This window comes from Notechis scutatus, chromosome Z (assembly GCF_049901735.1).
Source record: "Notechis scutatus isolate UNSWTSFEM ecotype Mainland chromosome Z, rNotScu1.2, whole genome shotgun sequence".
Lineage (NCBI taxonomy): Eukaryota > Metazoa > Chordata > Lepidosauria > Squamata > Elapidae > Notechis > Notechis scutatus.
This window is the reverse complement of record NC_142025.1, coordinates 138,979,197-139,004,842: the sequence shown is the minus strand read 5'-3', so window position 1 is coordinate 139,004,842 and position 25,646 is coordinate 138,979,197. Positions and strand designations below refer to the sequence as shown.

The 25,646-nt window shown below is 39.0% G+C and overlaps 2 protein-coding genes across 7 annotated transcripts in view; one reads left to right on the top strand and one right to left on the bottom strand.

Annotated features, from left to right (window-relative positions):
- Positions 1–22,836, bottom strand: part of LOC113418586 (sulfotransferase 1C2-like) — a 34,322-nt gene extending 11,486 nt beyond the window's left edge. Inside the window, exons 1-4 of one of the 5 annotated variants that reach the window (XM_087947580.1) lie at positions 22,639–22,836; positions 3,909–4,080; positions 3,660–3,788; positions 3,476–3,573 (exon numbers count right to left, since the gene is read on the bottom strand). In XM_087947580.1, the coding sequence (XP_087803706.1) occupies positions 3,476–3,573; positions 3,660–3,788; positions 3,909–4,062 (381 nt within the window). In that variant the 5' untranslated portion in view covers positions 4,063–4,080; positions 22,639–22,836. Of the gene's footprint in view, positions 1–3,475; positions 3,574–3,659; positions 3,789–3,908; positions 4,081–8,384; positions 8,418–9,519; positions 9,599–10,564; positions 10,725–22,576 lie in introns of those variants that run through there. The other 4 variants (XM_087947581.1, XM_026677552.2, XM_087947583.1 and 1 more) reach the window with 4 other exon arrangements.
- Positions 9,484–25,442, top strand: LOC113418587 (sulfotransferase 1C2-like). Of its 2 annotated transcripts, XM_026677554.2 has the most exons (7): positions 9,484–9,681; positions 10,447–10,575; positions 10,649–10,746; positions 21,178–21,304; positions 23,891–23,985; positions 24,459–24,639; positions 25,230–25,442. In XM_026677554.2, exons 1-7 carry the CDS (start codon positions 9,510–9,512, stop codon positions 25,340–25,342), a joined length of 915 nt encoding a protein of 304 aa, XP_026533339.1. In that variant the 5' UTR covers positions 9,484–9,509; the 3' UTR covers positions 25,343–25,442. The 2 variants fall into 2 exon arrangements, with proteins under 2 accessions (XP_026533339.1, XP_087803713.1); XM_087947587.1 differs by lacking the exon at positions 9,484–9,681 and adding an exon at positions 10,117–10,164 and having other exon boundaries at positions 10,447–10,746.
- Positions 25,443–25,646: the final 204 nt, after the last annotated feature.

Genomic DNA, 25,646 nt, shown 5'->3' with positions numbered 1-25,646 from the left:
CCACCCTTTTATTACCCAGTTCAAAACTCACGCCAGTTGCCTGTCTTTAATAGTTTCTTTGGCAATGTCTGACGCAGTCATGGGTAAGTTGGATAAGGTCTCTATTTGCAGTATGGATGTGGTGGGTGCCAGGTCATCTTCCAGGTCAGGTAGGGGGGAGCGGCTTAGGGCGTCAGCGTGCGAGATGTTTTTTCCTGGTCAGTGTATTAGCTGGTAGTTGTAGGCAGCAAGGAACTCGGACCACCTTGTCATCTGTGGTGACAATATGTTCGGGGTGGCCTTGCTCCCTGCCAGTATTCCTAGGAGTGGTTTATGGTCGGTGATGAGGGAGAACGTCCTGCCGTACAGGTACTCATGGAACCGCTTCACACCGGTGATTGCTGCTAGTGCCTCCTTGTCCAGCTGGCTGTAGTTCCTCTCTGCCATGGACAATGTCTTTGAGTGGTATGTGATTGGCGCTTCTCTCCTGTCCGGTAGAGTGTGGCTTAGGATGGCACTGATGCCAAATGGTGAAGCGTCATGGTCACGGTCAGCGGTAGGGTCTCGCTGTATTGTATGAGGACTGAATCCGATGTCAGTAGGTCTTTTATTTTCTGGAACGCGGTTTCTTCTCGCTTGCCCCAGGACCAGGTGGCTGTTTTGTCTAACAGCCTATGTAGAGGTTCCGCCGTTGTTGCCTTCTGTGGCAAGAAAACGTTATAAAAGTTAACGAGCCCTAGGAATGCCTATAATTCCATTTTATTTTGTGGTCTAGGGGCTTCTTTGATGGCTTTAATTTTCTTTTTGGTGGGGTGGATTCCCTTTTTGTCAATCAAGTGCCCCAGGAACTCTACTTTCTCAGTGCATAGCTGGCACTTCTCCTTCTTTACTTTGAGTCCTGCCTCTTTAAATTTTTGCAGGACTTCCCTGAGGCGGCTTTCCAATTGGCTTTTGTTCTTTGCCGCCACCAGCACGTCGTCAAAATAGGGCACCACCCCTTTTATTCCTTGTAGCAATCGTTCCATTAAGCTCTGGAACACCCCTGGGGCCACGCTGACTCCGAATTGGAGTCTTTTGCAACGGAATGCCCCCCTGTGGGTCACAATGGTCTGTGCCTCAGCTGTTTCAGCGTCGACTGGCAGTTGCTGGTATGCCTGCACCAGTAATTGTCTTAGAGCAACTTTGGTGAAGAGGGCAGAATAAGTTCCCACATTTATGTCACTTGTTATGCTGTCTCGGCGCCTAGGGCTGTAGCTTCTCTTATTTCTGCAGACCCTAGTGATGTGTCCCCTTTTCTCGCAGTGCCAGCAAACCGCATCTAAGAACCGGCACTCAGATCGGGGATGGTCTCCTCCGCACCCCGCACATTGGAACCCCAACTTATGATGTCTCCTCTCCCGTCTGTACCATTCTGACTGGAGCCTGTGTATTTCCTCCTCCTCCTCGTCGGTCTCGGATGGGGAGTTGATGTCTTCGTGGTGTGTGGTGGTGGTCTTTTTCTCCAGTGACTGGTTTGCCTCGGTTGGTGTTTGCGAGGTCACTGCATTCATTTTCCACATTGTGGCTGCCGATTTCTTCGGTGGCGGTGGCTTCAGCGATGGCTTCATTGATCATGATGTCTTGCCGGGGTAACAAACGGCTCTGCAATGTGAGGTCTCTTAGTCCCATGACCACGCGGTCTCTCATGGCCTTGTCCATGTTTGAGAACCCACATGCACCGCCGATGTCCCTCAGGGCCGCCACGAAGTCGCCTATGCTTTCCCCTTTCTTCTGGTTCCGGCTGTAGAATTTGTGCCGCCGGATCAGGTTTGAAACACTCGGTGCATAATGGGCCTTCAGGAGCCGTCTCAGCTCTTTCCATGCCAACTGCTTCATGTCATCTGGTTTGGCCAATGCCTTGGCCATCTTGAAAACTGCGGGCCCACAGTGTGTGAGGAATACCGCTCGCTTCCTCTGTTCCGTGATTCCCTCGAGATCGTTGCTTTCCAGGAACATCAGGAACCGATCAACATACGAATCCCAGTCCGCTGCTGTTGGGTCAAATGGTGCAGGTGGCGAGTTGCTACCGGCCATCTCATCGGTTGGTCAGTCCTCGTTGCCACGTGCTCGACTGGTCTCCTTTGTCTCAGAATCCCATCCTCGTCGCCAGTGTTTGGTCGCGGGAAAAAGAGACTAGAAACCAGTGTGACAGTTCAGCTCTTTATTTAGTATATAGTTCTGTCCTGGACCTCGGAGCCGCGGCAACCCTTCTTATCAGGATCGTTCGCGGCTCGCAACCAATGACGGCTCTTTGAATCTCCCACGATCGGCCTGACCAATCGCGGGCGATTCCTAGCGGACCAATCACAGTGGCCTTTCCAACCAATCACTGCCCAGTCTCTCTGGACCAATAGGAAAAGGGTATTCCAAGTATGTTAATATGGAACACAAATGATTTAGGCAAATGATTTAGGATTAAAGCAACTTTGGTGAAGAGGGCAGAATAAGTTCCCAGATTTATGTCACTTGTTATGGACAAAATACAAATATTATAACAATGAGGGATCCTTGGTGCTCTCTGTTTTCTTGCAGACATTTCATTACTCAAACTAGGAAACATCATTAAGAAGTATTGCAACAATCAAGGGGAAAAAAGGAAAATGTCCTCGTTCATATCAAATGTATATCAGCTCCCACCTTATGCTCGTTTGTTCTTTGCTGCTATGTGGTAACAGAATGCTATTAACTATGGGGAGGGGGAATGAAGGGGGGAATGCTTGGGGAAATAAAAGTAAACACTGTGCTTCCTTGAGACACTGCTTCAAGGTCACCCAGCCGGAAGAAGGAGCAGGACCCCATTATGGAAATATCTTGCTTGAACCTGATGAGTTAAACCAGGAGGGGCAGTGAGAGAGAGTTAAGGGAAGGAAAAGTAGAACTTAGGGATTTTGACACATGATTCTCAGTTCTGGCTTTGCAATACTGCAATACACTTGATCTCCAATAAACTATATCTTTCTCAACAAATGGAGTCAAGGATCGAGGTCTAAGTTGTGACAAGTCCAACAATGTTGCAGAACGGGACCGTGGCAATGTAAATTGATTCCAAGATCAAACATGCATCAGATTAAATTCTGAGTCTGCTTAGGCTCACTGACATCATCTTCTCCAAGTGAAATATTTATGAGAGAAGCAAAACATTTAGGGCTAAAATTTTGGGCTGTTCAAACATAGTTAATTCCTGTTTCCCTGAGCTATTCTTCAAATGCAATCACCATCTATTATCATGTTGTGCTGAATGTGAGCACTGTAATCTCACAAGTACCAGATTGAAAAATATAGATCCTGTTCACCTCAGTACAAAAGATTGAGGGGATTCTGGAAAAAAAATTGAGTGCCTGGGCTTTAAAGTAGGAAAGCATTACATAATGGAACCCTACAGCTTGGTTAACATTGATATACTGACTAAAGACTTCCAAATCTTTGAATACCTCACCCCTACCCCGATAGTTCTAACCTTGCAATTTTGCTTCCAGAAGGAAGTTGGCAGGAGCTGAACTGGAAGATGAGATTTGAGGGTTCGCGGGGAAGGCATTGCCAATGCCAATTCAAAGCCTGCAAGGTCAGAGGAGACATTCACACATTGCAAAGTACAATATTTAATTCTACCATTTTCCCTCAGTGCCTCACTTGAGACTCACCTGAAGGGATGGGCTTTGGAGGGAAAAATTCTATGTAGGGGCTTCGCTCATAAATGGGTGCCCGGGCACATTTCTGTACATCTCCTCTATGCTGGACCATGTCCACAATTTCCTGTATCCATGTGGTCCCTATGAGGAAGGAGGAAAAAAGGTACAGGGAGTAGAGAATTCAGCCAGCTGTCATGGCTATCCTGGTTCCATTTCCTGGTTCTCCATAGCTCTGCCAACAATTCCTGGGCTCCTCTTTACCTGCTTTGGGATAAGTGCAAATAAGAAGATCATCAGGCCGAGCTTGAAAACCACTTATTAGGTTCCAATTTTCTACTATTTCGCTGGGCATTTGGATTCCTTCAATTTCCACCAGTGTGGAGAGGTTAATAGATTTGGTTTCCAAGCTTTCCATCTCTGATTTGAAGCCCACCTACAACACAGCAAAAGAGATATTATTGTATGGTACTTCTTAGTCACTTCTGTTTCCTTTAGCAGAATTGTCAGAATGTACAATCTCCAATCCAGTTGCTTTTTCACTTCCATAATGGACTTTCAGCTTTCTGTCTACTCCTCCCCCTTAACAAATTGTCTGGGTGGAGCATATTTGTTGAGGAAGATTGGGAAATACTTCTAAGTTTCAGATAGATATTTCTCATATGTGAAAACTGGGCAACCAGCTTCTATCTCCTTTTCAACTGGATGAGTTAATTGCACACATAAAATAATTTTGTGCAAAAATTGCTGACCAAGACTTTTGATTTCCACACCACATCTCTTAACTATGCAAAACATGGAGATATGTGTTGTATTTAATCTGGTGGTTTGATCCCACTGGCCTATCTAATCCAGCAGTCCGTTCTCATGGTGACTAACTAGTTGGGCAAAGAAGCCCACTGGTCTCACAGCAGAGGAGCTTCAGAGAAGACTAATATCTATCGATCTCCCATTTGAATGAAGTATGCAGTATATAAAATGAAATTTAATGTCGGTTCTTATCTCATGTCATTAATTTTTGGTATATGACCACTAACATGTCTTTTTATGGCCTAGAAACAACCTAAGATCAACATTAATTTATTTTTTTGAAGTTCTCTTTTCGTTTTCTTCCTAAAATGGCAACAATCCTGTTGATGTAGATGGCTAACAGAGTATCCAATGAGGACAGGGTTGGTTTTCCTATCTCCAATCAACATATTGACAACTATTGTGTAGATGTTATTGTTAAAAAAGATTGTTTTCCTAAGGAAATCCGCCAGGGCCCCCTATGTTGAAAGCAAGTCTTATTAATGCCATAATGTGGCACTGTGTGAGAATAGGTTCTCAGAAGATCAGAAGTAAGCAGCCTGAAACTATATTATTCTATTACTAAAACAATGGACATCAGAAAACAGGGTCCTTTTGCTTTGTTTTTCACAAATACTATAAATCTACCTAAAATTCTTGAAAGATACTTGTTTAGTTTGCATTCCGCTATGGTCAAGAAAAGTATGACAAATGGGATTAAAATATTCTTTTTCTCTTTGTCATACTGGCTTTCTCTTGCACCCTTTCCATATATATTCTTTTAGTTTTTCTTTTTTCTTTTAATATGTTGATGGCTGCATGGATTTTTAATTATCTCAGGTGCAGGGGTTTTTAATTCTGTTTTGGTTCCCAGAATAAAGAAATGAGCTGAAAGTCCATATGCTAACTTTGTCGTTTATTTAGCCTAATAATTAAAAACCAGGAAATTATTGTGAAGTTGTTATGGTTATATTTTCTTTATAAGTGCAGCACCGACTTATTTTTTTCCATATCAACCGATCTATTGACCACTTGACTTGTTGCCAGAGCTGGACATTGTGGACTGAGAGAGAGTGACTGTCTGAAAATCAGTCAGCCGACTTTCATGCCTAAAATAGGACTAGAACTCCTGGTTTCTACCCTGGATCCTTAACCACTTTCCTTAAGCTGTTAATATGGATATTGCCCCTTGGTAATATAATTTATAGCTGTCAGTTCTAAACCCCTCTAGTTATTTGGTTTACTTCTGTGAACTTGGAACAAACACAAGTTTACTCCAAGCATGTAGCAGATTATTGGGGAGTCTATACATTATGCTTTCAAGGGTTAAAAACTAATCCCAGAATGAAACTCTATTATGAATAAAGAAGCAAAAGCAACCCATGTTGGCAATCAGGAAAACCAAGCCATCTAAATCCTTATGAATTAAAGAAAAAAATGTGGATGTAGAGTATACAACAGCAGTAATGTGGGGTTTCTCAACCTTGACAACTTTAAGACATGTGGACTACAAATCCCAAAATTGCTGGCTGATGAATTCTGGGAGTTTAGTTTCACACTTTTTAAACTTGCCCAAGATAAGAAACCCTGGTCTAACCCATGGAATCTTGTAGGGTAGCTAGAGGAGATGCCAGGTAAAGCTGTTTTTCATCATTTTTACATTCCCTTTCTTTTTTCTTGTCAGAAATTTTAGGGGAAGAAAGCTGCATAATATGTTTTGATAGAAGTTCTGAAAGTCCATCTTTAGACCTTCTAGTTCTTGAAAAATATGGGTAGACTGGTTCTTTGCAATCATTTTCTGTCATTTCTTTTATTATGCACACTTCACTACAGCAGTTGCCAACCAGTGGGCCGCGGCCCACTGGTGGGTCGTCAGAAATTTTTTTGGTGAGCTGCAATCTCACCCCCAGAGCACCCCCCCAATGCAATTAATCCAGGCTGCACTGCCCACATGGCCCGCGGGAACCCTCCCCACCCACTCACTCCTTACCCGGCAAACTTGCCTATTAAATTGCCATTTTTCCTTTTTCCAACCATCAGCTGTTCTTCTGTGCTGGGAGATTTAGATTAGCTAGGAAGCAGGAAATGGTTGGATTTCTTGCTTTCTAGCTAGTCTTTAGATCTTCGGCTCTGCTTTTAAGCACAGCTGAACCTCTCTTAGGACTGAAGGTTCTATTATTCAGTGCAGACTCACGGCAAGCAAATTTGAGAGACTGAGCTAGCCAATGGCAGATAGATAGATCACTGAATTTTCTACCTTCTGCACAGAGGTGGATTTGAAGCTGTACAGATGCAGATAGATAACTCAACAAGACGTCCGTAACAAATTACATTTATTGGTTCATCAGATATCCTCATAAGTCACATTTGTGATGAAGTTCTTCTTTAATGACCAATCCTTTGTTTATCTGCCTTGTAGTAAAAGATGGTTATCTCCTAACCCATCTCGTAGCAATAGAAAGCAGCTGCCATGAGTTAGAGAGTTCAGGCAAAAGTGAGGAAAACTTCCCCCAACCCCTCGAGGGTCAATTTAGTGACCAATCAGGATTGCAGATGTGGTCACGTGATATGAACTACATTTCCCAGGATACCTTTAACTACATTTACCATGATGCATTCCCTTAAGGGGACAGCTCATAATTCCTAAGTAACTATCCAATTCCCATAGACTGGCTGGGACAGCACACTCCCCGCCTGGAATTGTAAATTCCACTATTAAAGGAAGAGAAAAAAATTGACTATAAATTAAGATAATCAGTAAACAGTAATATTATGAATAGCAGATAACTATATAACTAAGATAAACAGTTAGCTATGTAACTAAGAAAAACAGTAAAGATTAATAAAGCATCAAACAAAGCAAAGCATCAAAGCTTGAGGTTCAATCTTCAAGTTCAGCCTCTTGGTGCAAGTCTGCTGGTCACCTCTGTTTTCTTACTCCATTCTGTCATGGGTTTACAGGATATAACAAACTAAAGATGAGTTCCAATATGCAGAACTACAGATTTGTGTTCAAGTTGAAGTTCATTCAACTGACACATTACCTTCATGAAGCAATTCATTCCAAAATCCATAACAGGTGCAATTGCATAATTTTCCAGAATACCAGGGTATATCCCTTTGTCTGAGCTAGTAAATAGAAGGATAAATAAGCATTTGTGTTTTTCTATTGTTGTGCATATTGGATTAGTGTTCAGAATGAGGAAATATTTTTATTTTTCAAGGAAGCTGAAAACCATATTTTCACGTGTGCTTGCCTTGCTAATTTAAAGATAAAATTTGCAGAGCTTTAATAAGTTAACAATAACAAAGAAGCACTATGTGCAGTCACATTAATTTAGTTTCTTTGTTTGTGCTCAACAGTTCATATGCCCATGTGGTGCACCCACATCACATTTCCCCTTTAGTTGCTGGGGTGTGGGTTTTTGTTTTGTTGTGTGTATGTATCTCTTTGAGTCAGTGTTAATTCCTGGACAAGTTCCGGCAGATTTTTAGAAGCAGTTTGCCATTGCCTGCTTCCTAGGGCTGAGAGAAAGTGACTGGCCCAAGGCTACCCAACCGGCTTCGTGTGGAACTAAAACTCAGTATCCCAGTTTCTAGCCTGGTGCCTTAACTGCTACACCAAACTAATTTTCTTCCTTTAGTTGTACTGGGTGGGAATTTTGCAGGACAGTAATTTTGTGTAGTGATTAAATATAATGTCAAGAGCCCGTGAGTTCTAGTTCTACCTTAGATACAAATCCAGTTGGATGATATGACACCAGTCACTTTCTCCCAGCCCTAGGAAGAAAGTACAATTGAGCTACTTCCAAAATATGTATATATAAAAATCCAGCATGGATTTATTCCTTCAGTCACCAGAAATCAGGGCTGACTCAATTAACTATAACACAACTTCCTGTGACTTAATTACTAGGCTTAATTACTAGTATGATAAAGATTGCATATAACCTTTCATCCCATCTCCAAATAAATATGATGGGCCAGATCTGCAAGACATAAATTAAAGTCAATGTTAGATTATTTCTAACATTATATCATATTTGGCCCCAAAAACACATATCAGTTATCAGTGGCACACTTCAAAAGTAATGGAATGAGATCAGAACCAACATTAAATTTTTCCCAATTAAAAACCCAAGGAAAAGTTTCATTATTAAGAACCAAACAAACATATTTGACCCTGTACTCAAAGATAATGATTTGATGATTTGTGGTAAATAAAAAACCCTGTAAACTTTCTACAAATAAATTACAATAACAGACTGTTAACAGATCACTTTGAACTTTAATTTCTCTGTTGCTTAACCTGTTAACTATTTTCTTTGCATATATGCAATGTTTGGCAGGACAATTGTGTTGCAAATAGAGAGCACTGTTGTATAGAACCCTATTGATAGACGTGGAAGTTTTCCTAAATAATGCAAAATATTTCAAACCCTAGGAAAAAGTATATTCAATATATTTATTTGGTATTGCATACACAGAAGCATCAAGGATTTTTATTTAGATTTCAAACCCTAGGAAAAAGTACATTTAATATATCTATTTGCTATTGCATACAAAGAAGCATCAGGGATTTTTATTTTGAATAAGTATTTTATTGAACAGCAACATTTTAGCAACCAGTGATAGGAACGGGTGACATGCCTTGTCTGTCTCCTTTCAGGCATTCAGCACATCTGGAATCATTTCTCAACTGATACAGCTACTGACACTGAATGGAGCTGGGGACTTAAAGGGTGGGTGACTAAGTTGTTCATTTAACATAGGTGAAGGTCCAGTCTAAAAGTGTAAATTTAGGATTAAGTTATATTAGTAAGGAAACATTTTTCTCCATTTCATTCTTGACTACTCAGACAGTTGGGGGTCTGCAGACTGGAAGAAAGTGAAACATTGAGGCATACAAAAAGAAGAATTATTTGTTGACCTGGAAAACAGGAACATTGGACAACCAGAAAAATCTTTACAAGTTGGTAAGATCAGTCAATTGAAGGAAGCAGAGGAAAGGCACTGATAGGGATAAAATCAAGAAAGCACAATTTACTTGTTACCTTTTCTTTCCACAAACAGACTATGGAGTTACCTTCTAGCCTTGAAGATTTGGACCCCAAATTTGTCACACGTTGCTCACTGATAGAGATCGAAGGAGTTTCTTTGCCCACCACAACTGCAAAATACTGGGATCGGATAAAGAGCTTCCAGGCACGGCCAGATGATCTTCTCATCTGCTCTTACCCCAAAGCAGGTAATCGACAAGGAGATAAATAGGGGGACCCTGACATCAAAGTGGGGAGAGGGTTTCCCTCCCCTCGAAAAGCAGGCTCTGGAAGTAAAGGTTTACATGCTGTGCTGCTTAAGTGTTTTATTTAAATGATATTTAAGGAATTCATTGGTAAAAGGTGCACAAAAATGTATTTGGACTGTTTTTATTGTTGGGCTTACAAAACAACTGATTCTAGAGCAAAAGAAAAGGCTTGAGGAAGGAAAAGGAGAAAAATAACTTTGATGATAATTGATTTAGTAGACCAGACTGATGGAAATATACTGTATGTACTCTAGTCCAATGTATTCTGCTTTTCCCCACATCTATTATCTCCCTGGGATGATGCAATCTTTCATTCTTTCTTTCTCTCTCTCTCTCTCTCTCTCTCTCTCTCTCTCTCCCTCCCTTCCCCCTCCCTCTCTCTTCTATTATTGAATTTAACCTTAATCTACTTTTTCTCTTAGGGTAAAGATGGTTTCTCCAAAGCTCTTTCTGTAGTAACTCTAAACATTAAGATGATGGAGAAAGGATGGAAAAGAGTCCAGAGGGGTCAAGATGGCAGCCATGACCACACAATTGAAGCCCTACCCCTTTTAAAACACAAGAGAGAGGGTTTCAATTCATGGTCTTGACTGCCACCTTGACTTTGTTGACCCTGCTATAGATGCACATGGGAGAGTAGACCCTCAAGGTTTTACATTTCCTATGAACTCTCCATTCTGTACTCTCTACTCCTGTTCTTTCCAGGGAGCACCTGGTTGCAGGAGACTGTGAACATGATCCAAAATGCAGACAATCTGCAGAAATGTGCTCAAGCCCCCATCTACAAGCGGATGCCCTTTCTGGACATGTTTCCTCCAATTACCTTTCCTTCAGGTGAGCATCTGCGGTAAGGACAATGAGCACCTTTGTCAAAACCTGCCTGAATGTTTTGTCCCCATCGTTTCAGATTTGGACAATGCTGAAGCAAGGCCTTCTCCACGCTCACTCAAAAGTCACCTCCCAGTTCATCTTCTGGCTCCATCCTTTTGGGAACAAAAGTGCAAGGTCAGGACAATTGGGGGGCGGGGTGGGATGGTAGGAAAATGACTTAATCCAAATCAAGATTCCATGACAGCAACTCCTGTTAGGGATAACATTGTTTACCCTAACTGGTTTGGGTAACAATAATAAATAAGTTATCATGGTTTGTTGGTTAAAGTGTGTGTAACTTTAACTACAAGAATGTAATTAAGGGTGTGGTTGTAAAAGCACCATAAAAGAAGCAAGTCAATTGCAGCTCTCTCTCTCTGGCTTAATGATCCCTAATTACTGGATGGATTGATGACTGCGTTTTCCTTACTGGAACGGAGGAGAGAAAGGAGTGTTGATTTCTCAACGGAGAGAAGAGATAATACGGACTGATTTATTGTAAGTGAACTGACATTGGCTATTCAACACGGACTTTGCAAATTGAGTATCCCCGACTGGACTGACTGAAATGATACATGACTAATGGACCGTTTATTTTGACTATGCTATAATTCCTAATGGAATAAACTAAAGTTTTGATAACACAAGCGTATCTGTTTTTTACTGCGTGTTAACTAAAATACAAACTTATCTCACACATTTACCTGTCTGCCTATCTGACTACGCTACACATTCTGTTTAGTTTGTTTTCCTTAACACTCGTTGGGGAATTCAGGCTTAACACTGGTTATGGGCCCAGAGAGACTGCAAAAGTCAGTTTAACTAGGATAAAAAACAGGTTTATGTAAAAAGTGAGATTTTGTGTTGTTACACGTTACAGTAAACAGACAGCTGTGTTTTTATTAATTATAGTTTTATATCCATATATTGAAACATGGCACAAGTCAGTCTATAAAGTTTGTCCCTTATATCCAAGCTGGATGGAACAAACTATGTTTCATGGTCTATGAAATGTAGTCTACTTCTACGAAGAGAAGGTCTGTGGAACATAATTGAAAACCCACCAAACGTAGAGGAATGGGATCCTGAAAATGAGGAAGATAGTCAAAAGATAGAAGACTTTAAACAGAAAAATGAACAAGCTCTTTGCATCATAGGACTAACACTATCTGATCGGCAACTTGTTCATATATGCGGAGAGCAAACAGCTGTTGGGTGTTGGCAAAAACTGAAGAGGATTTATGTCCGAGATAACGTTGGTGCTCACATAAATCTAACACGGAAGCTTTTCCGGACGCATCTCCAAAAGAATGGTGATATGCTGAGTCATTTGAATACTATGAAAAGAATTTTTCAAGAACTGCACGAGAAGGAGCTTATTTTCTCTGAACTACACCAGGTCTACATAATTCTATCTTCATTAGACGAAAGTTTTGATGACTACGTAACTTCCCTTGAAATTTTACCTAACGAAAGCCTAACTTTAACTGATATCACTGGCAGATTGATTGAAGAGGCCAGAAGAAGGCTTGAAAGAGATCAGTTAAGGAGGAGCAACCTCAAAAGGAAGATAATGAACCTACTGCATACGCAATTAAAAAGTGTTTTAATTGTGGAGGAAGAGGACATTTGGCAAGATTTTGTAAGAAAGCAAAGCGCCAGAATGCAAGTCAGAATACTGGAAGTCATCAAAGAAAAAAGAAAAATTTTGAGTTAGCCATGTATAGTAATGGAGTTGTGAAAAATAATTTATGGGTGGTTGACAGTTGAGCATCCCACTGTATAACAAATGATAACAAAAAATTTGTAAAAATGTCCATGAGTTCACAGCATATCTCATTGGCAAATGGCTGGAAAATGAAAGCAAAAGGTGAAGGTATTGCACATTGTTCTTGTATAAAAGAGAACGTAAAAATGTTATATGTACCTCAACTTAAATTTAATTTGCTTTCAGTTAGAATGTTGGTTAGATTAGGATACGTAGTTACCTTTAGGGGAGATACTTGCTTAATTGAAAAAGAAGGTAAGAAAATTACTGCATCTTTAAGAGGTGAATTGTATGTGTTAAATGATAATGGTTTAGAGGTGGCTAACACGGTTTATGATAATAAGAAACCTCATGATGAATGTATTCACTTGTTACACCGACGACTAGGTCATTTAAATTTTAAAATGATTAAGAGAACTGTTCATCTATCTAAAGGAATAAGTTTGAAACCTTGTAATAAGTATTTGCAATGTTCTGCTTGCAATCAAAGCAAAAGCAAAGTCATACCGGCAAATAGAGTTGATGGATTTACTACCAAAGAGCCTTTAGAGGTAGTATTTGCCGATATAATAGGTCCTAAAAAACCAAGTGTAGGTGGTTCTCGATACATATTAAGCATAATGGACCACTATTCTAGGTATGGTTTCTGTTTTCTAATGAAGAGAAAAACTGAAACGTATCTAAATTTCTTTAATTGGTTAAAATTTGCAGAGAGGAAAACTAAAAAGAAATTAGTAACTCTTATAACAGATAATGGTGCGGAATTTACAAATAATAAATTCCAGAGTAGACTTAGGATGGCAGGTATTCAATATAAAAAGTCTGCACCATATAGGCCCCAACATAATGCCTTTATAGAGAGAAGAGGCCAAACACTGCAATCAATGGGATGGACTATGTTGTCTGATTCAGGATTACCTGACAATTTGTGGGGAGAAGCTATAATGTGTGGTAATCACATATTAAATAATGTTGTTAATTCAACAACAGGTGAATTACCATTCACACTGTGGCATGGTAGGAAACCTGATTTAAGTTACATTCACACATTTGGTGCACCAGCATGGGTGCATATCCCTACACAACTCAGAAACAAAGGACAGCATAGAGCTAAAAGATTATTTTTTGTTGGATATCAATCAAACCATAGATCTTATAGATTCTGGGAACCAGGTACATCTAGAGTATGCTGCAGTGCTAGTGCACAATTCCTAGAACATATAGAATGGAATAGATTAGAGCAAGATTCAGATAATGATGTAATTATAGAACCCTACAAGAGGCAGAAAGAAAAGATTAGTTATAAGAAAAGTCCAATTAAAGAAGAAGTCTACGAAGAGCAAATAGAACCAGAACAAGAGGAAATAATTGATCAAGAAGAGATAGATAATCAAGAACAGGAAATAAAGGAAAGTCCACCTGTAAGTCCTGTAATACCTAGACGCACAACACGTGTAACCAGACCACCTGAAAGGTATCAGGCAAGTATAGTTTGCCAAGTAAATAAAGTTCCTACTAGTATAGATGAACTTAGGATGTATCCTGTAAAGGATCAGGAGAATTGGCAAAAGGCAATGGAAAAAGAGTTAAATTCATTAAAGGAAATGAAAGTATATGAAGATACCAAATTACCTCCAGGAGAAAAATCCATTGGGTGCAAATGGATATTCAAAGTAAAGACTGGAAATAATGGGACAGTTACTTATAAGGCTAGGTTAGTAGCTCAAGGATTTAATCAAAATGCATTTGATTATGATGAGGTATTTGCACCAAATTTAAAGGCTACAACTTTAAGAGCAGCTTTAGTGTGGGCAGCTAAGAAGAATTATATCGTTAACCATTTAGACGTAGAAACTGCCTATCTACATGCACCATTGCAGCATACAATATATTTGAAAAAACCAGTTGGTATAAATGATAATAAAGCAAATAGCAATGATTGTTGGAAACTCAAAAAGAGTCTATATGGATTGAAACAATCTGGCTATGAATGGAACCAATATATTGTGAAAGAATTAAACAATATAGGGTTTAAATCTGGTTTAGCAGATCCATGTATGTTTAAAAGAGAAAATAATGGAACGGTGTCATTATTGTTATTATTTACAGATGATATTGCTTTGATTACTAAGACCAATAATGAAGCTACTGAGATTATTTCATTATTAGCCAAAAAGATAAAATTAAAGCATTTAGGTGAAATTAAAAAGTATCTAGGATTGACAATTAACAAAACCAAAAATGGATTTAAGATATCTCAAGAAGATAAAATTTGCCAATTAATTAAAATGTATAAAATGGAACTTTGTAAGCAGGCAAAGACTCCAATGAGTCAGGAAGTTTGCCAAACTGATGCTCAAAGTCCCAAATTCGATAAGACCATCTATCAATCTTTGATTGGTAGCTTATCATATATAAGCAATTGGTCAAGGCCAGATATTGCTTATAGTGTTAATCAGCTGGCACGATTTAATAATGATCCACATTTACAGGCCAATTTACAGGCCAATCTCCTTATGCTGCGTCACCTGTAAAGTCATGGAATCAATTATTAACCAATCCATTATCCTCCACTTAGAGACAAACAGCCTACTCTCCAATAAACAATTTGGTTTCAGAAAAAAACTATCCTGTAATCTGCAACTCTTACACTGCAAAAACATATGGACGACACAACTCGACCAGGGCAAAGCAATAGACGCAATCTACATAGACTTCTGTAAAGCCTTTGATTCAGTGGTACACGACAAACTACTCCTAAAAATAAAATCCTATGGTATCTCTGGACAACTGAATAACTGGATAGAAGCATTCCTGTCAAACAGACAACAAATGGTCAAAATCGGGAGCGTCCTATCAAATCCAGTACCTGTCAATAGTGGTGTCCCCCAAGGCAGTGTTCTAGGACCAACTCTCTTCATACTCTACATAAACGACCTCTGTGATCATATTAAGAGCAATTGCGTTCTCTTCGCTGATGATGTAAAGCTGTTCAATACCACAGACAATACTGCTACCCTACAAAAGATCTTGACTATGTATCTGAATGGTCAAACAAATGGCAACTTCAAATCTCAACAAATAAATGCTCTGTCTTACATATTGGCAAAAAAATCAGAAAATAAAATACAAGCTGAATAGTCAAGATCTTGTTGATGACCCAAGCTCTGTAAAGGACCTTGGAATACTCACCTCTAATGATCTAAGTGCTAGAGCCCACTGCAACTACATAGCCAAAAAGGCATTAAGAGTTGTTAACCTAATCCTACGTAGCTTTTCTCTGGTAATATCACACTACTAACCAGAACATACAAAACATTTGCTAGACCAATACTCGAATACAGTTCATCAGTCTGGAACCCTCATTACGTATCTGATATTAGCACAATTGAGAATGTCCAGAAATATTTCACAAGAAGAGTTCTCCACTCTTCTACTCGTTGTATAATACCTTATGCCACCAGACTTGAAATTCTAGAACTAGAAAACCTTGAATTACGCCGTCTTCGGTCTGACTTAAGCATGGTATATAAAATCATACATTGCAATGTCCTACCTGTCAATGAATACTTCAGCTTCAACCATAACAACACAAGAGCACGCAATAGATACAAACTCAAAGTAAACCGCACCAAACTTGATTGCAGGAAATACAACTTCAGCAATAGAGTGGTCAATGTCTGGAATACTCTACCCGACTCTGTAGTCTCTTCCCCAAACCCCAAAAACTTTAACCTTAGACTGTCTACTATTGACCTCACCCCTTTCCTAAGAGGTCTGTAGGGGGCGTGCATAAGCGCACCAACGTGCCTACCGTCCCTGTCCTATTGTTTCTCTTATTCTTTTATTTTTCTTATATGTACCCATTTCATGTATTCACAACTATGTATACACTTATACTTATTATCTTGTAAACAATTGGCAAATCAAATAAATAAATAAAATAAATCAATGTCATTGGCAAGCATTAAAGAGAATTTTAAGATATCTTAAAGGAACAATGCACCATGCATTGTATTTAGAGCCAAAAAGGTGATTTGATTCTTAGTGCCTATGCAGATGCAAGTTTTGCAACTGACATAAACACTAGAAAATCAACATCTGGGATGGCTATATTATTTGGTAAGACACTAATAGGGTGGAGGTCAATCAGACAACAGCATATCAGCTTGTCTACGATGGAAGCAGAATTTTCATGTCTGTCATTACTATGCACTGACTTAATTCTGTACAAACAGTTATTATTGGACATGGGTTAAAGATTCCATTATTGTGTACGAGGACAACCAGGCAGCCATACAGTTAGCTACTAATATTGCTGTAAAGACTAGATCAAAGCATACTGATTTAAGATATTTAAATGTTAGAGAATCTGTGAAAAATGGTCTAATTAAACTAGAGTACTGCATGACGGAAGAAAACATTGCAGACCAGTTTACAAAAGCTCAAGGTGTAGTAAAATTTAAAGAGAGTTGTAACAATTATGATTTAAAGGTGTAAATTTATTATTTATTTATTATTTATTATTTATTTGATTTGCCAATTGTTTACAAGATAATAAGTATAAGTGTATACATAGTTGTGAATACATGAAATGGGTACATATAAGAAAAATAAAAGAAGAATAAGAGAAACAATAGGACAGGGATGGTAGGCACGTTGGTGCGCTTCTGCATGCCCCCTACAGACCTCTTAGGAAAGGGGTGAGGTCAATAGTAGACAGTCTAAGGTTAAAGTTTTTGGGGTTTGGGGAAGAAACTACAGAGTCGGGTAGAGTATTCCAGACATTGACCACTCTATTGCTGAAGTCGTATTTCCTGCAATCAAGTTTGGTGCGGTTAACTTTGAGTTTGTATCTATTGTGTGCTCTTGTGTTGTTATGGTTGAAGCTGAAGTATTCATTGACAGGTAGGACATTGCAATGTATGATTTTATATACCATGCTTAAATCAGACCGAAGACGGCTTAATTCAAGGTTTTCTAGTTCTAGAATTTCAAGTCTGGTGGCATAAGGTATTCTACAACGAGTAGAGGAGTGGAGAACTCTTCTTGTGAAATATTTCTGGACTTTCTCAATTGTGCTAATATCAGATACGTAATGTGGGTTCCAGACTGATGAACTGTATTCGAGTATTGGTCTAGCAAATGTTTTGTATGCTCTGGTTAGTAGTGTGATATTACCAGAGAAAAGCTACGTAGGATTAGGTTAACAACTCTTAATGCCTTTTTGGCTATGTAGTTGCAGTGGGCTCTAGCACTTAGATCATTAGAGGTGAGTATTCCAAGGTCCTTTACAGAGCTTGGGTCATCAACAAGATCTTGACTATTCAGCTTGTATTTTATTTTCTGATTTTTTTTGCCAATATGTAAGACAGAGCATTTATTTGTTGAGATTTGAAGTTGCCATTTGTTTGACCATTCTGATACATAGTCAAGATCTTTTTGTAGGGTAGCAGTATTGTCTGTGGTATTGAACAGCTTTACATCATCAGCGAAAAGAACGCAATTGCTCTTAATATGATCACAGAGGTCATTTATGTAGAGTATGAAGAGAGTTGGTCCTAGAACACTGCCTTGGGGAACACCACTATTGACAGGTACAGAATTTGATAGGACGCTCCCAATTTTGACCATTTGCTGTCTGTTTGCCAGGAATGCTTCTATCCAGTTATTCAGTTGTCCAGAGATACCATAGGATTTTATTTTTAGGAGTAGTTTGTCGTGTACCACTGAATCAAAGGCTTTACAGAAGTCTATGTAGATTGCGTCTATTGCTTTGCCCTGGTCGAGTTGTGTCGTCCATATGTTTTTGCAGTGTAAGAGTTGCAGATTACAGGATAGTTTTTTTTCTGAAACCAAATTGTTTATTGGAGAGTAGGTTGTTTGTCTCTAAGTGGAGGATGATGGATTGGTTAATAATTGATTCCATGACTTTACAGGTGACACAGCATAAGGAGATTGGTCTGTAATTTTCAACTAGGCTTGGGTCTCCCTTTTTGAAGATGGGGATGACTGTGGCTTGTGACCATAGGTTAGGCAAGGAGCTGGTCCTGAAAGATTTTTCAAAAATTATGCTTAGAGGTTTGGCTATGGCAGTGGATAGCTTTTTTAAGAAGTAGGCACATATTCCATCCGGTCCAATAGATAGAGATGGTTTTAGATTGCGTAGTGCTTTTTCAACGTTGTCTTCTGTAAAATCGATATGTATTAGATCATTGTTGTTATCTGTGGTACGGCTAGGAAATACTGGGCATGATCCATTGCTGTTTACAAATACTGAGCCGAAGAATGTGTTAAAGATGTTGGCTTTAATGGTGTCGTCGTTGCAGTCTTTACCATCAGGTCCTATCAAGGGTGGGATAGACCTTGAGTCTTTTAGTTTGTTGTTTACAAAATTGTAAAAAGCACAGGTGGAATTGGTGCTTAGAAGGTTTTCCTCTTGTTTAATGTGATAATTGATGCATTCGGTCTTTATCTGGTGGCATAAATTTTTGTATCGGCTTTTGAAATTGGCAACGTGACCAGATTTGTTTTTCCGCCAGAGTGATCTCTTTTTGGATTGAAGTTTCCTTATTGTTATGGGTAATCTGCTTTTTTGTTTTGTTTTGGGAGTTGTTGTTGGTACATATAGTTTGATGACTCTTTTGACTTCAAGTAAAAATATGTTGTAATGGTCTTCAACAGTATTGCATCCAGTGAATAGAGATTGCCAATCAAGGGATGAGAGATCGTTGTCTATAAGATCATAGTTGCCTTTTTTGAAGTTACAATTGGGGATTACATCATTGTGGTGATTTTTTGTGTGGGCGTATGTTGAGACAAAAGTCAATCATATTGTGGTCACTGCTGGAAAAGGGTTCTTTAGTTTGTATTCCATAAATTAAATTCAAACTATTGCAGAAGATGAGATCGAGGCAGTTGTTTAGTCTAGTGTTGTTGGTTACTAGTTGTTCCAGTCCCAGATTTGTAATAGCATTGTAGAAGGTTGTGTGTATGATTTCAGTTGTACAATCATTTAGGGTCCAGTCAATATGAGGTAGATTGAAATCGCCAAGAAAGATAAAAGGGTATGGGCAGGATGCAGCCCATGTTAGTAATGTATTTAGCTTGTTTACATGTTCGATGTCATAATCAGGTGCTCTGTAACATAGTAAGAATCGAATTGTGATATTTAAGGATAGTTCACAGATGATGGTCTCAGAAGAGCAAGCTCCTTGGTAACTTGGATATTTTTTAGATGTAAGGACTTTTTATAGAAGATAGCAACACCACCTCCTCTACGAATTTCACGATCTGATCGGTAAACATGATAGTCTCTTACTGTGGTAATGGAGTCAGGGAGAGATGCATTAAGCCATGTTTCACAGACAAATATAATGTCGAATTTAGCCATATTTAGTAGGAGGAAAAATTCAGGTATTTTATTCACGAGGCTTCTTGCATTGAGTAGTTTGCATTTAAGGCCAGCAGTAGTTGGAATTGAGGTAGTTAGGGGCGTGCATGCCTAGTCTTGGGTGATGGTTATATTATATTATATTATATTAAATGGTTATATTATTATTATATTATTACTATTACCCAAAAGGGGAGAATGTTAGGGATAACATTGTTTACCCTAACTGGTTTGGGTAAAAATAATAAATAAGTTATCATGGTTTGTTGGTTAAAGTGTGTGTAACTTTAACTACAAGAATGTAATTAAGGTGTGGTTGTAAAAGCACCATAAAAGAAGCAAGTCAATTGCAGCTCTCTCTCTCTGGCTTAATGATCCCTAATTACTGGATGGATTGATGACTGCGTTTTTCCTTACTGGAACGGAAGAGAGAAAGGAGTGTTGATTTCTCAACGGAGAGAAGAGATAATACGGACTGATTTATTGTAAGTGAACTGACATTGGCTATTCAACACGGACTTTGCAAATTGAGTATCCCCGACTGGACTGACTGAAATGATACATGACTAGTGGACTGTTTATTTTGACTATGCTATAATTCCTAATGGAATAAACTATATTTTTGATAGCACAAGCGTATCTGTTTTTTACTGCGTGTTAACTAAAATACAAACTTATCTCACACATTTACCTGTCTGCCTATCTGACTACGCTACACATTCTGTTTAGTTTGTTTTCCTTAACACTCGTTGGGGAATTCAGGCTTAACAACTCCTTCTATTTCCTGGCTTGATTGTAGGTAAAGGAAGTGCAGAGTGAGAACTTAATAGGATGTTCAGCTTTGGTATCTGTGACTTGATCAAGAGTTTATGAAATCGTGACCAAATCAATGCTCCTCCTTCAACTTTCAGAGTTTGTATGCAGTTAGGAGTTCTTTTTCAATATTTGTGGCTTGGCTTTTTCTTTCTTTTTCTTCTTCAAACACTAGAGATAGAGAACAAGTGTTACCTCACGTAGGAGCAATAGGAAGGGAAAGGCTTGAAAATTGCTTTATAATAGACAGTTGAAACAGAACAGACAAAGGATATAAGTATAATGATTTAAATTGAGATGAAATAAATAAAATAGAATTAAGAGAGTGAAAAGAGGGGAGAAGCTATATAGAAAATGTAGAATGGTAAATAAGATATGGAATGGTATATAAAAGTGAGCATGAACTTGAATTTTATGGTCTGTACAAAAAGATGTAACCCGGGATCAAGCTGCTTTCCAAAAAGATGTTTTATGTTTTCATGTTTTGTGTTTTGTTTGTATATGTTTGTCTTTTTAAAAATTAATTTAAAAAAATGAAAAAAAGAAAAGAAAATTGCTTTTGCATTCTGCCTTGTTTGCTCCTTTTCTTCAGGTAATCTATATTGCCAGGAATGCAAAGGACACCGTGGTTTCATATTTCCACTTCCATCACATGAACAAAACCTTGCCACATCCAGGAAATTGGGAAGAGTTTCTGGATAAGTTCCTTGCTGGGAAAGGTGAGTAAAACCGGTCTAAAGAACTTGATGTACAGCAGTTTGTTTAGTGACAGTTCAAGTTACAATGGCACTGAAAAAAGTTACTTATCACCATTTTTCACACATTGCAGAATCCCCTTGGTCATGTCATCAAAATTCAGATGCTTGGCAACTGACTCATATTTATGACGGTTGCAGTGTCCCAGGATCATATGATCCTCTTTTGCAAACTTCTGACAAGCAAAGTCGATGAGGAAGCCAGAACACTTAACAACCATGTCACTAACTTAACAGTTACATTGATTCACTTAACAACTGTGGCAAGAAAGATCGTAAAATGGGGAAACTTCACTTAACAACTGCCTCACTTAGCAACAGAAATTTGGAGTTCCATTGTGGCCATAAGCTGAGGACTACCATAGAACAGGAATCTTATTCACCACGTTATAAAAAAGATGTTGGGACTTTGGAAAAAATGCAAAGAGCAAGTAAGAGGGTTAAAGGCCTGGAGACAAGAAAGGTGGTCAAAGGGGACAAACTTAACAAATTTTTGCCCAGCAATAGAAATGTTGGGCTGAATTATGGTCGTAACTCGAGGATTACCTGTATTTCCTCTGAACCGTGCCACATTCCACAACTGAAAACCATGCGATAACCATGCAAAAAATTGTTACCAGGATAATGAAATATCGAGAAGGGGAAAAAAAAGGTACAAATGTTGCTGATTTGGGGGCCACGACTGAAAAAGTTTAGAAGCTGGAAGACTCTTCAGGTGTGCACATTTACTGCTATCTTAAAATTAGATATACTAGCTTGTATTCCCTTCATTTGCATGATAATGCAGTTCGGTGGCTAGGTGGCAAATTAGCACTGAATGAATGGAAAATGAAATGAAAAGTTTGCAATTTCATCCCAGACAAAAGGGGTCCCTGTGCAATTTGCAGTCAGCATGCTGATCCTCACATTGTGTGGTACTGGAAATGTTTGTTTATAAGGCACTTCAGTTCAATTCAATTCAATCAGTCCAACCCCCTCTTCAAGCATTAGACCCTATACCATTTCAGACACTTCTTAAAAACTTCCAGTGATAAAGGCAAGCTATTCCTCTGGTTAATTGTACGAGGTGCAATGACAATAAAGTAAATTAAAGCTGCTGATCCAGTTCTACAGAGGAATTATTGAGTCTGTCATCTGCACCTCTATAACTCTCTGGTTTGGTTCTGCAACCCAACAGGACAGACACAGACTTCAGAGGATAATTAGGACTGCAGAAGAAAAAAAATTACTACCCACCTGCCTTCGGTCAAGGACCTGTATACTACATGAGTCAAAAAGAGGGCTGTGAAAATATTTACAGACCCCTTACATCCTGGACATAAACTGTTTCAACTCCTTCCCTCAAAACGACGCTATAGAGTACTGCACATCAGAACAACCAGACACAAGAACAGTTTTTTCCCAAAAGCCATCTCTCTGCTAAACAAATAATTCCCTCAACACTGTTCAACTATTTACAAACTGCACTACTATTACTGTTAATCTTCTCATCACTCCCATCCCCTCCCACTTGTGAATGTAGGACTGTAACTTTGTCGCTTGTATCCTTATGATTTTTATTGACTGTTTCCTAGTATGATTTGATTGTTGATTGTACCCTATGATCATCATTAAGTCTTGTACGTTATGATTCTTCATTCTTAATGAATGTATCTTTTCTTTTATGTATACTGAGAGTATTTACACCAAGACAAATTCCTTGTGTGTCCAATCACACTTGGCCAATAAAGTATTCTATTCTATTAAGCTTAAATTAATTGTTCACACTGTTAGGAAGTTTCTCCTTAATGCCAGATTGTTTCTCTCCTTGATTAGCTTGCACCCATTGTTTCTTTCCTTCTGATGCTTTGGAGAATGGGCTGACCCCCTCCTGTTTAAGGCAGCCCTTCAAATATTGGAATATGGCTGTCATGTCCCCCTAAAAGTCCTTCTTTTCTCCAGACCAGCCAAACCCAAATCCAGCAACTATTCTTCATATGTTTTAATCTCCAGGCCTTTAATCATGTTAGTTGCTTTTCTCTGCACTTTTTCCAAAGTCTCAACATTACATTTTTTGTAATATAAGATGAATAAGATGAGTCCTATTCTACAGGTAGTCCTCAATTTATGACCACCACGGAACCCCAAATTTCTGTTGCTAAGTGAGGCAGTTGTTAGGTAAATTTTCTCCTGTTTTATGACCTTTCTTGCCACAGTTGTTAAGTGAATCACAGCAGTTGTTAAATTAGTAAAAGGATTGTTAAGGGAATCTAACTTCCCCATTGATTTCGCCTGTCAGAAGATCGCAAAAGATGGCCACATGTACTTATGACAATACAACCGTCACAAGTATATGCCAACTGCCAAGCATCTGAATCGTGATCACTGGGGATGCTGCAATGGTCCTAAGTGTGAAAAACTTCCATAAGTCACTTTTTTCAGAGATGTCACAACTTCGAACAGTCACTAAATGAACTGTTGTAAATCGAGGGCTACCTGTATTTTCTTTCTTTATCATTGAGAAGAGAGGTTGAAGTAAATTTTCCAGTGTTCTCTAATATCTGTCTCTAGTTATCTGCGGCTCATGGTTTGACCATGTCTGTGGCTGGTGGGAGGCTAAGAAACGTCACCCGATTCTCTATCTCTTTTACGAAGACATGAAAGAGGTGAGAAGCTTTCCTTTCCGTAACAAAGAAACTTGGCTGCAAAATATGTTTCAGAGAGGGAATTGAATGATACAGGCCAATCTTTCTCAATTGGATTCCGGGGAATTTTAAGGTTTTGCAAGAGTGGGTGATTAAATAAACAACAACCTTAATTTTTGAACTTTGTGTAACTCATAGTTGCACTCCTAGGAATGTGAATGTTTGTGTCCCACAATTTAGCTGCCAGCTTGCCGCTTCGTTACTGTTGTAACTGTATGATAAATGTGAATTGTATAATGAAATTTTCCCTTTTGTTTTTGTTATTTTTATGCCGCGTTTCCCTGAGGCTTGAAAATGATTTCAAGAATACTTCCTAGCTAAATGTTTGAGAAAGGCTGACATTGGATTGAGATATTCAAATAAACAGAGCCGGTCTCCTATCAGTAACCTTTCACATTTTTCCTTCCCGTTAATAATTTTAGACTTTTCCCTAGGATCCAATTCGGGAAATGAGGAAAATAGCCCAGTTCCTGGGATTAGAGCTTCAAGAACCGGTTCTGAATCAGATTTTGGAGCACACCCAGTTTGAGACTATGAAAGGAAACAAAATGGCTAATTATAGTACTGTGTCTCCCTGTCTCATGGACCACACCGTGTCACCCTTCCTCAAAAAAGGTGAGGATGGAAACTGGAAAGGGAAGATGGGAAGAGTGAACAAGAAATCAGATCTGACACTTTCTAAAGGTGGCAGGGAGGGTCTTGCCTGGCAGGTCTTGATGTAAAAGTTTGGGAAAGACCTTTGGAGGTGGGTTAGAGAGAGATGCTACCTAGGGAACTGTCAGATAAGAGACAGCATAACCCACAGCTGGATAGTGGGTAGGGCAAGAAGCTTAGCATGGACTCACCCTAATTTTCTCAAGCTGTAAAAGAGATGGCAGGAAATAATACTTTCAGACTGGCAAGATTCTGTCAACGTAGCTTTAAGTTAAGTAGAATGAACTTATCTGATCTTGTTTCCTGTCTATATACCTTGGTGAGGCTGATACTTGGGGAGGCTTTAATCCCAAACCCATGATGGGTGTCAAATTTTGTAAAGGTGATCTTTGCAGTGTTGAAATGCAACTGAGAGGTGTGGGAAAACAAACAGGAGGAGAGGTGAGCTACTACAAAAGACAAGTCATCTAAATCCTGCTGGATTAGAATAGCAGAAAAGTAGCAGAGGGAAACATGCCAACTGAGTCTTGTTTCTCCCCCTCCCTCTGCAGGTATTGTTGGTGACTGGAAGGAACACTTCACAGTGTCTCAAAGTGAACATCTGGATGGCATCTGTAGTCAGTTGCTGGAAGGCAGTGGCCTGACCTTCCGTACAGAACTGTAAAAGCAGCTCTGTCACTTCCATACAGTCTTCTCAATCAAGCCTGCTTAAATGATTAATTTTTCTTGCATTTAATAAAATAAGCCATGGATCCACAACCAAATGAGAATCCAAGTTTTACTGTGCATCTCTTTAAAAAGCTAATTCTTGTTCAAAAGCATTTGTCGTTGCCACTTAAATTTCCTTTTGCTGAAATTCTCTTATTGAGTTGCTCCCTCTCTCCCTCTTTCTCTCTCTTCTATACCGTATGAAGTATGTAGGAGGGCTGTCCAGTTTTTAATTTAGACCTCTCTAATTTTTACTTAAA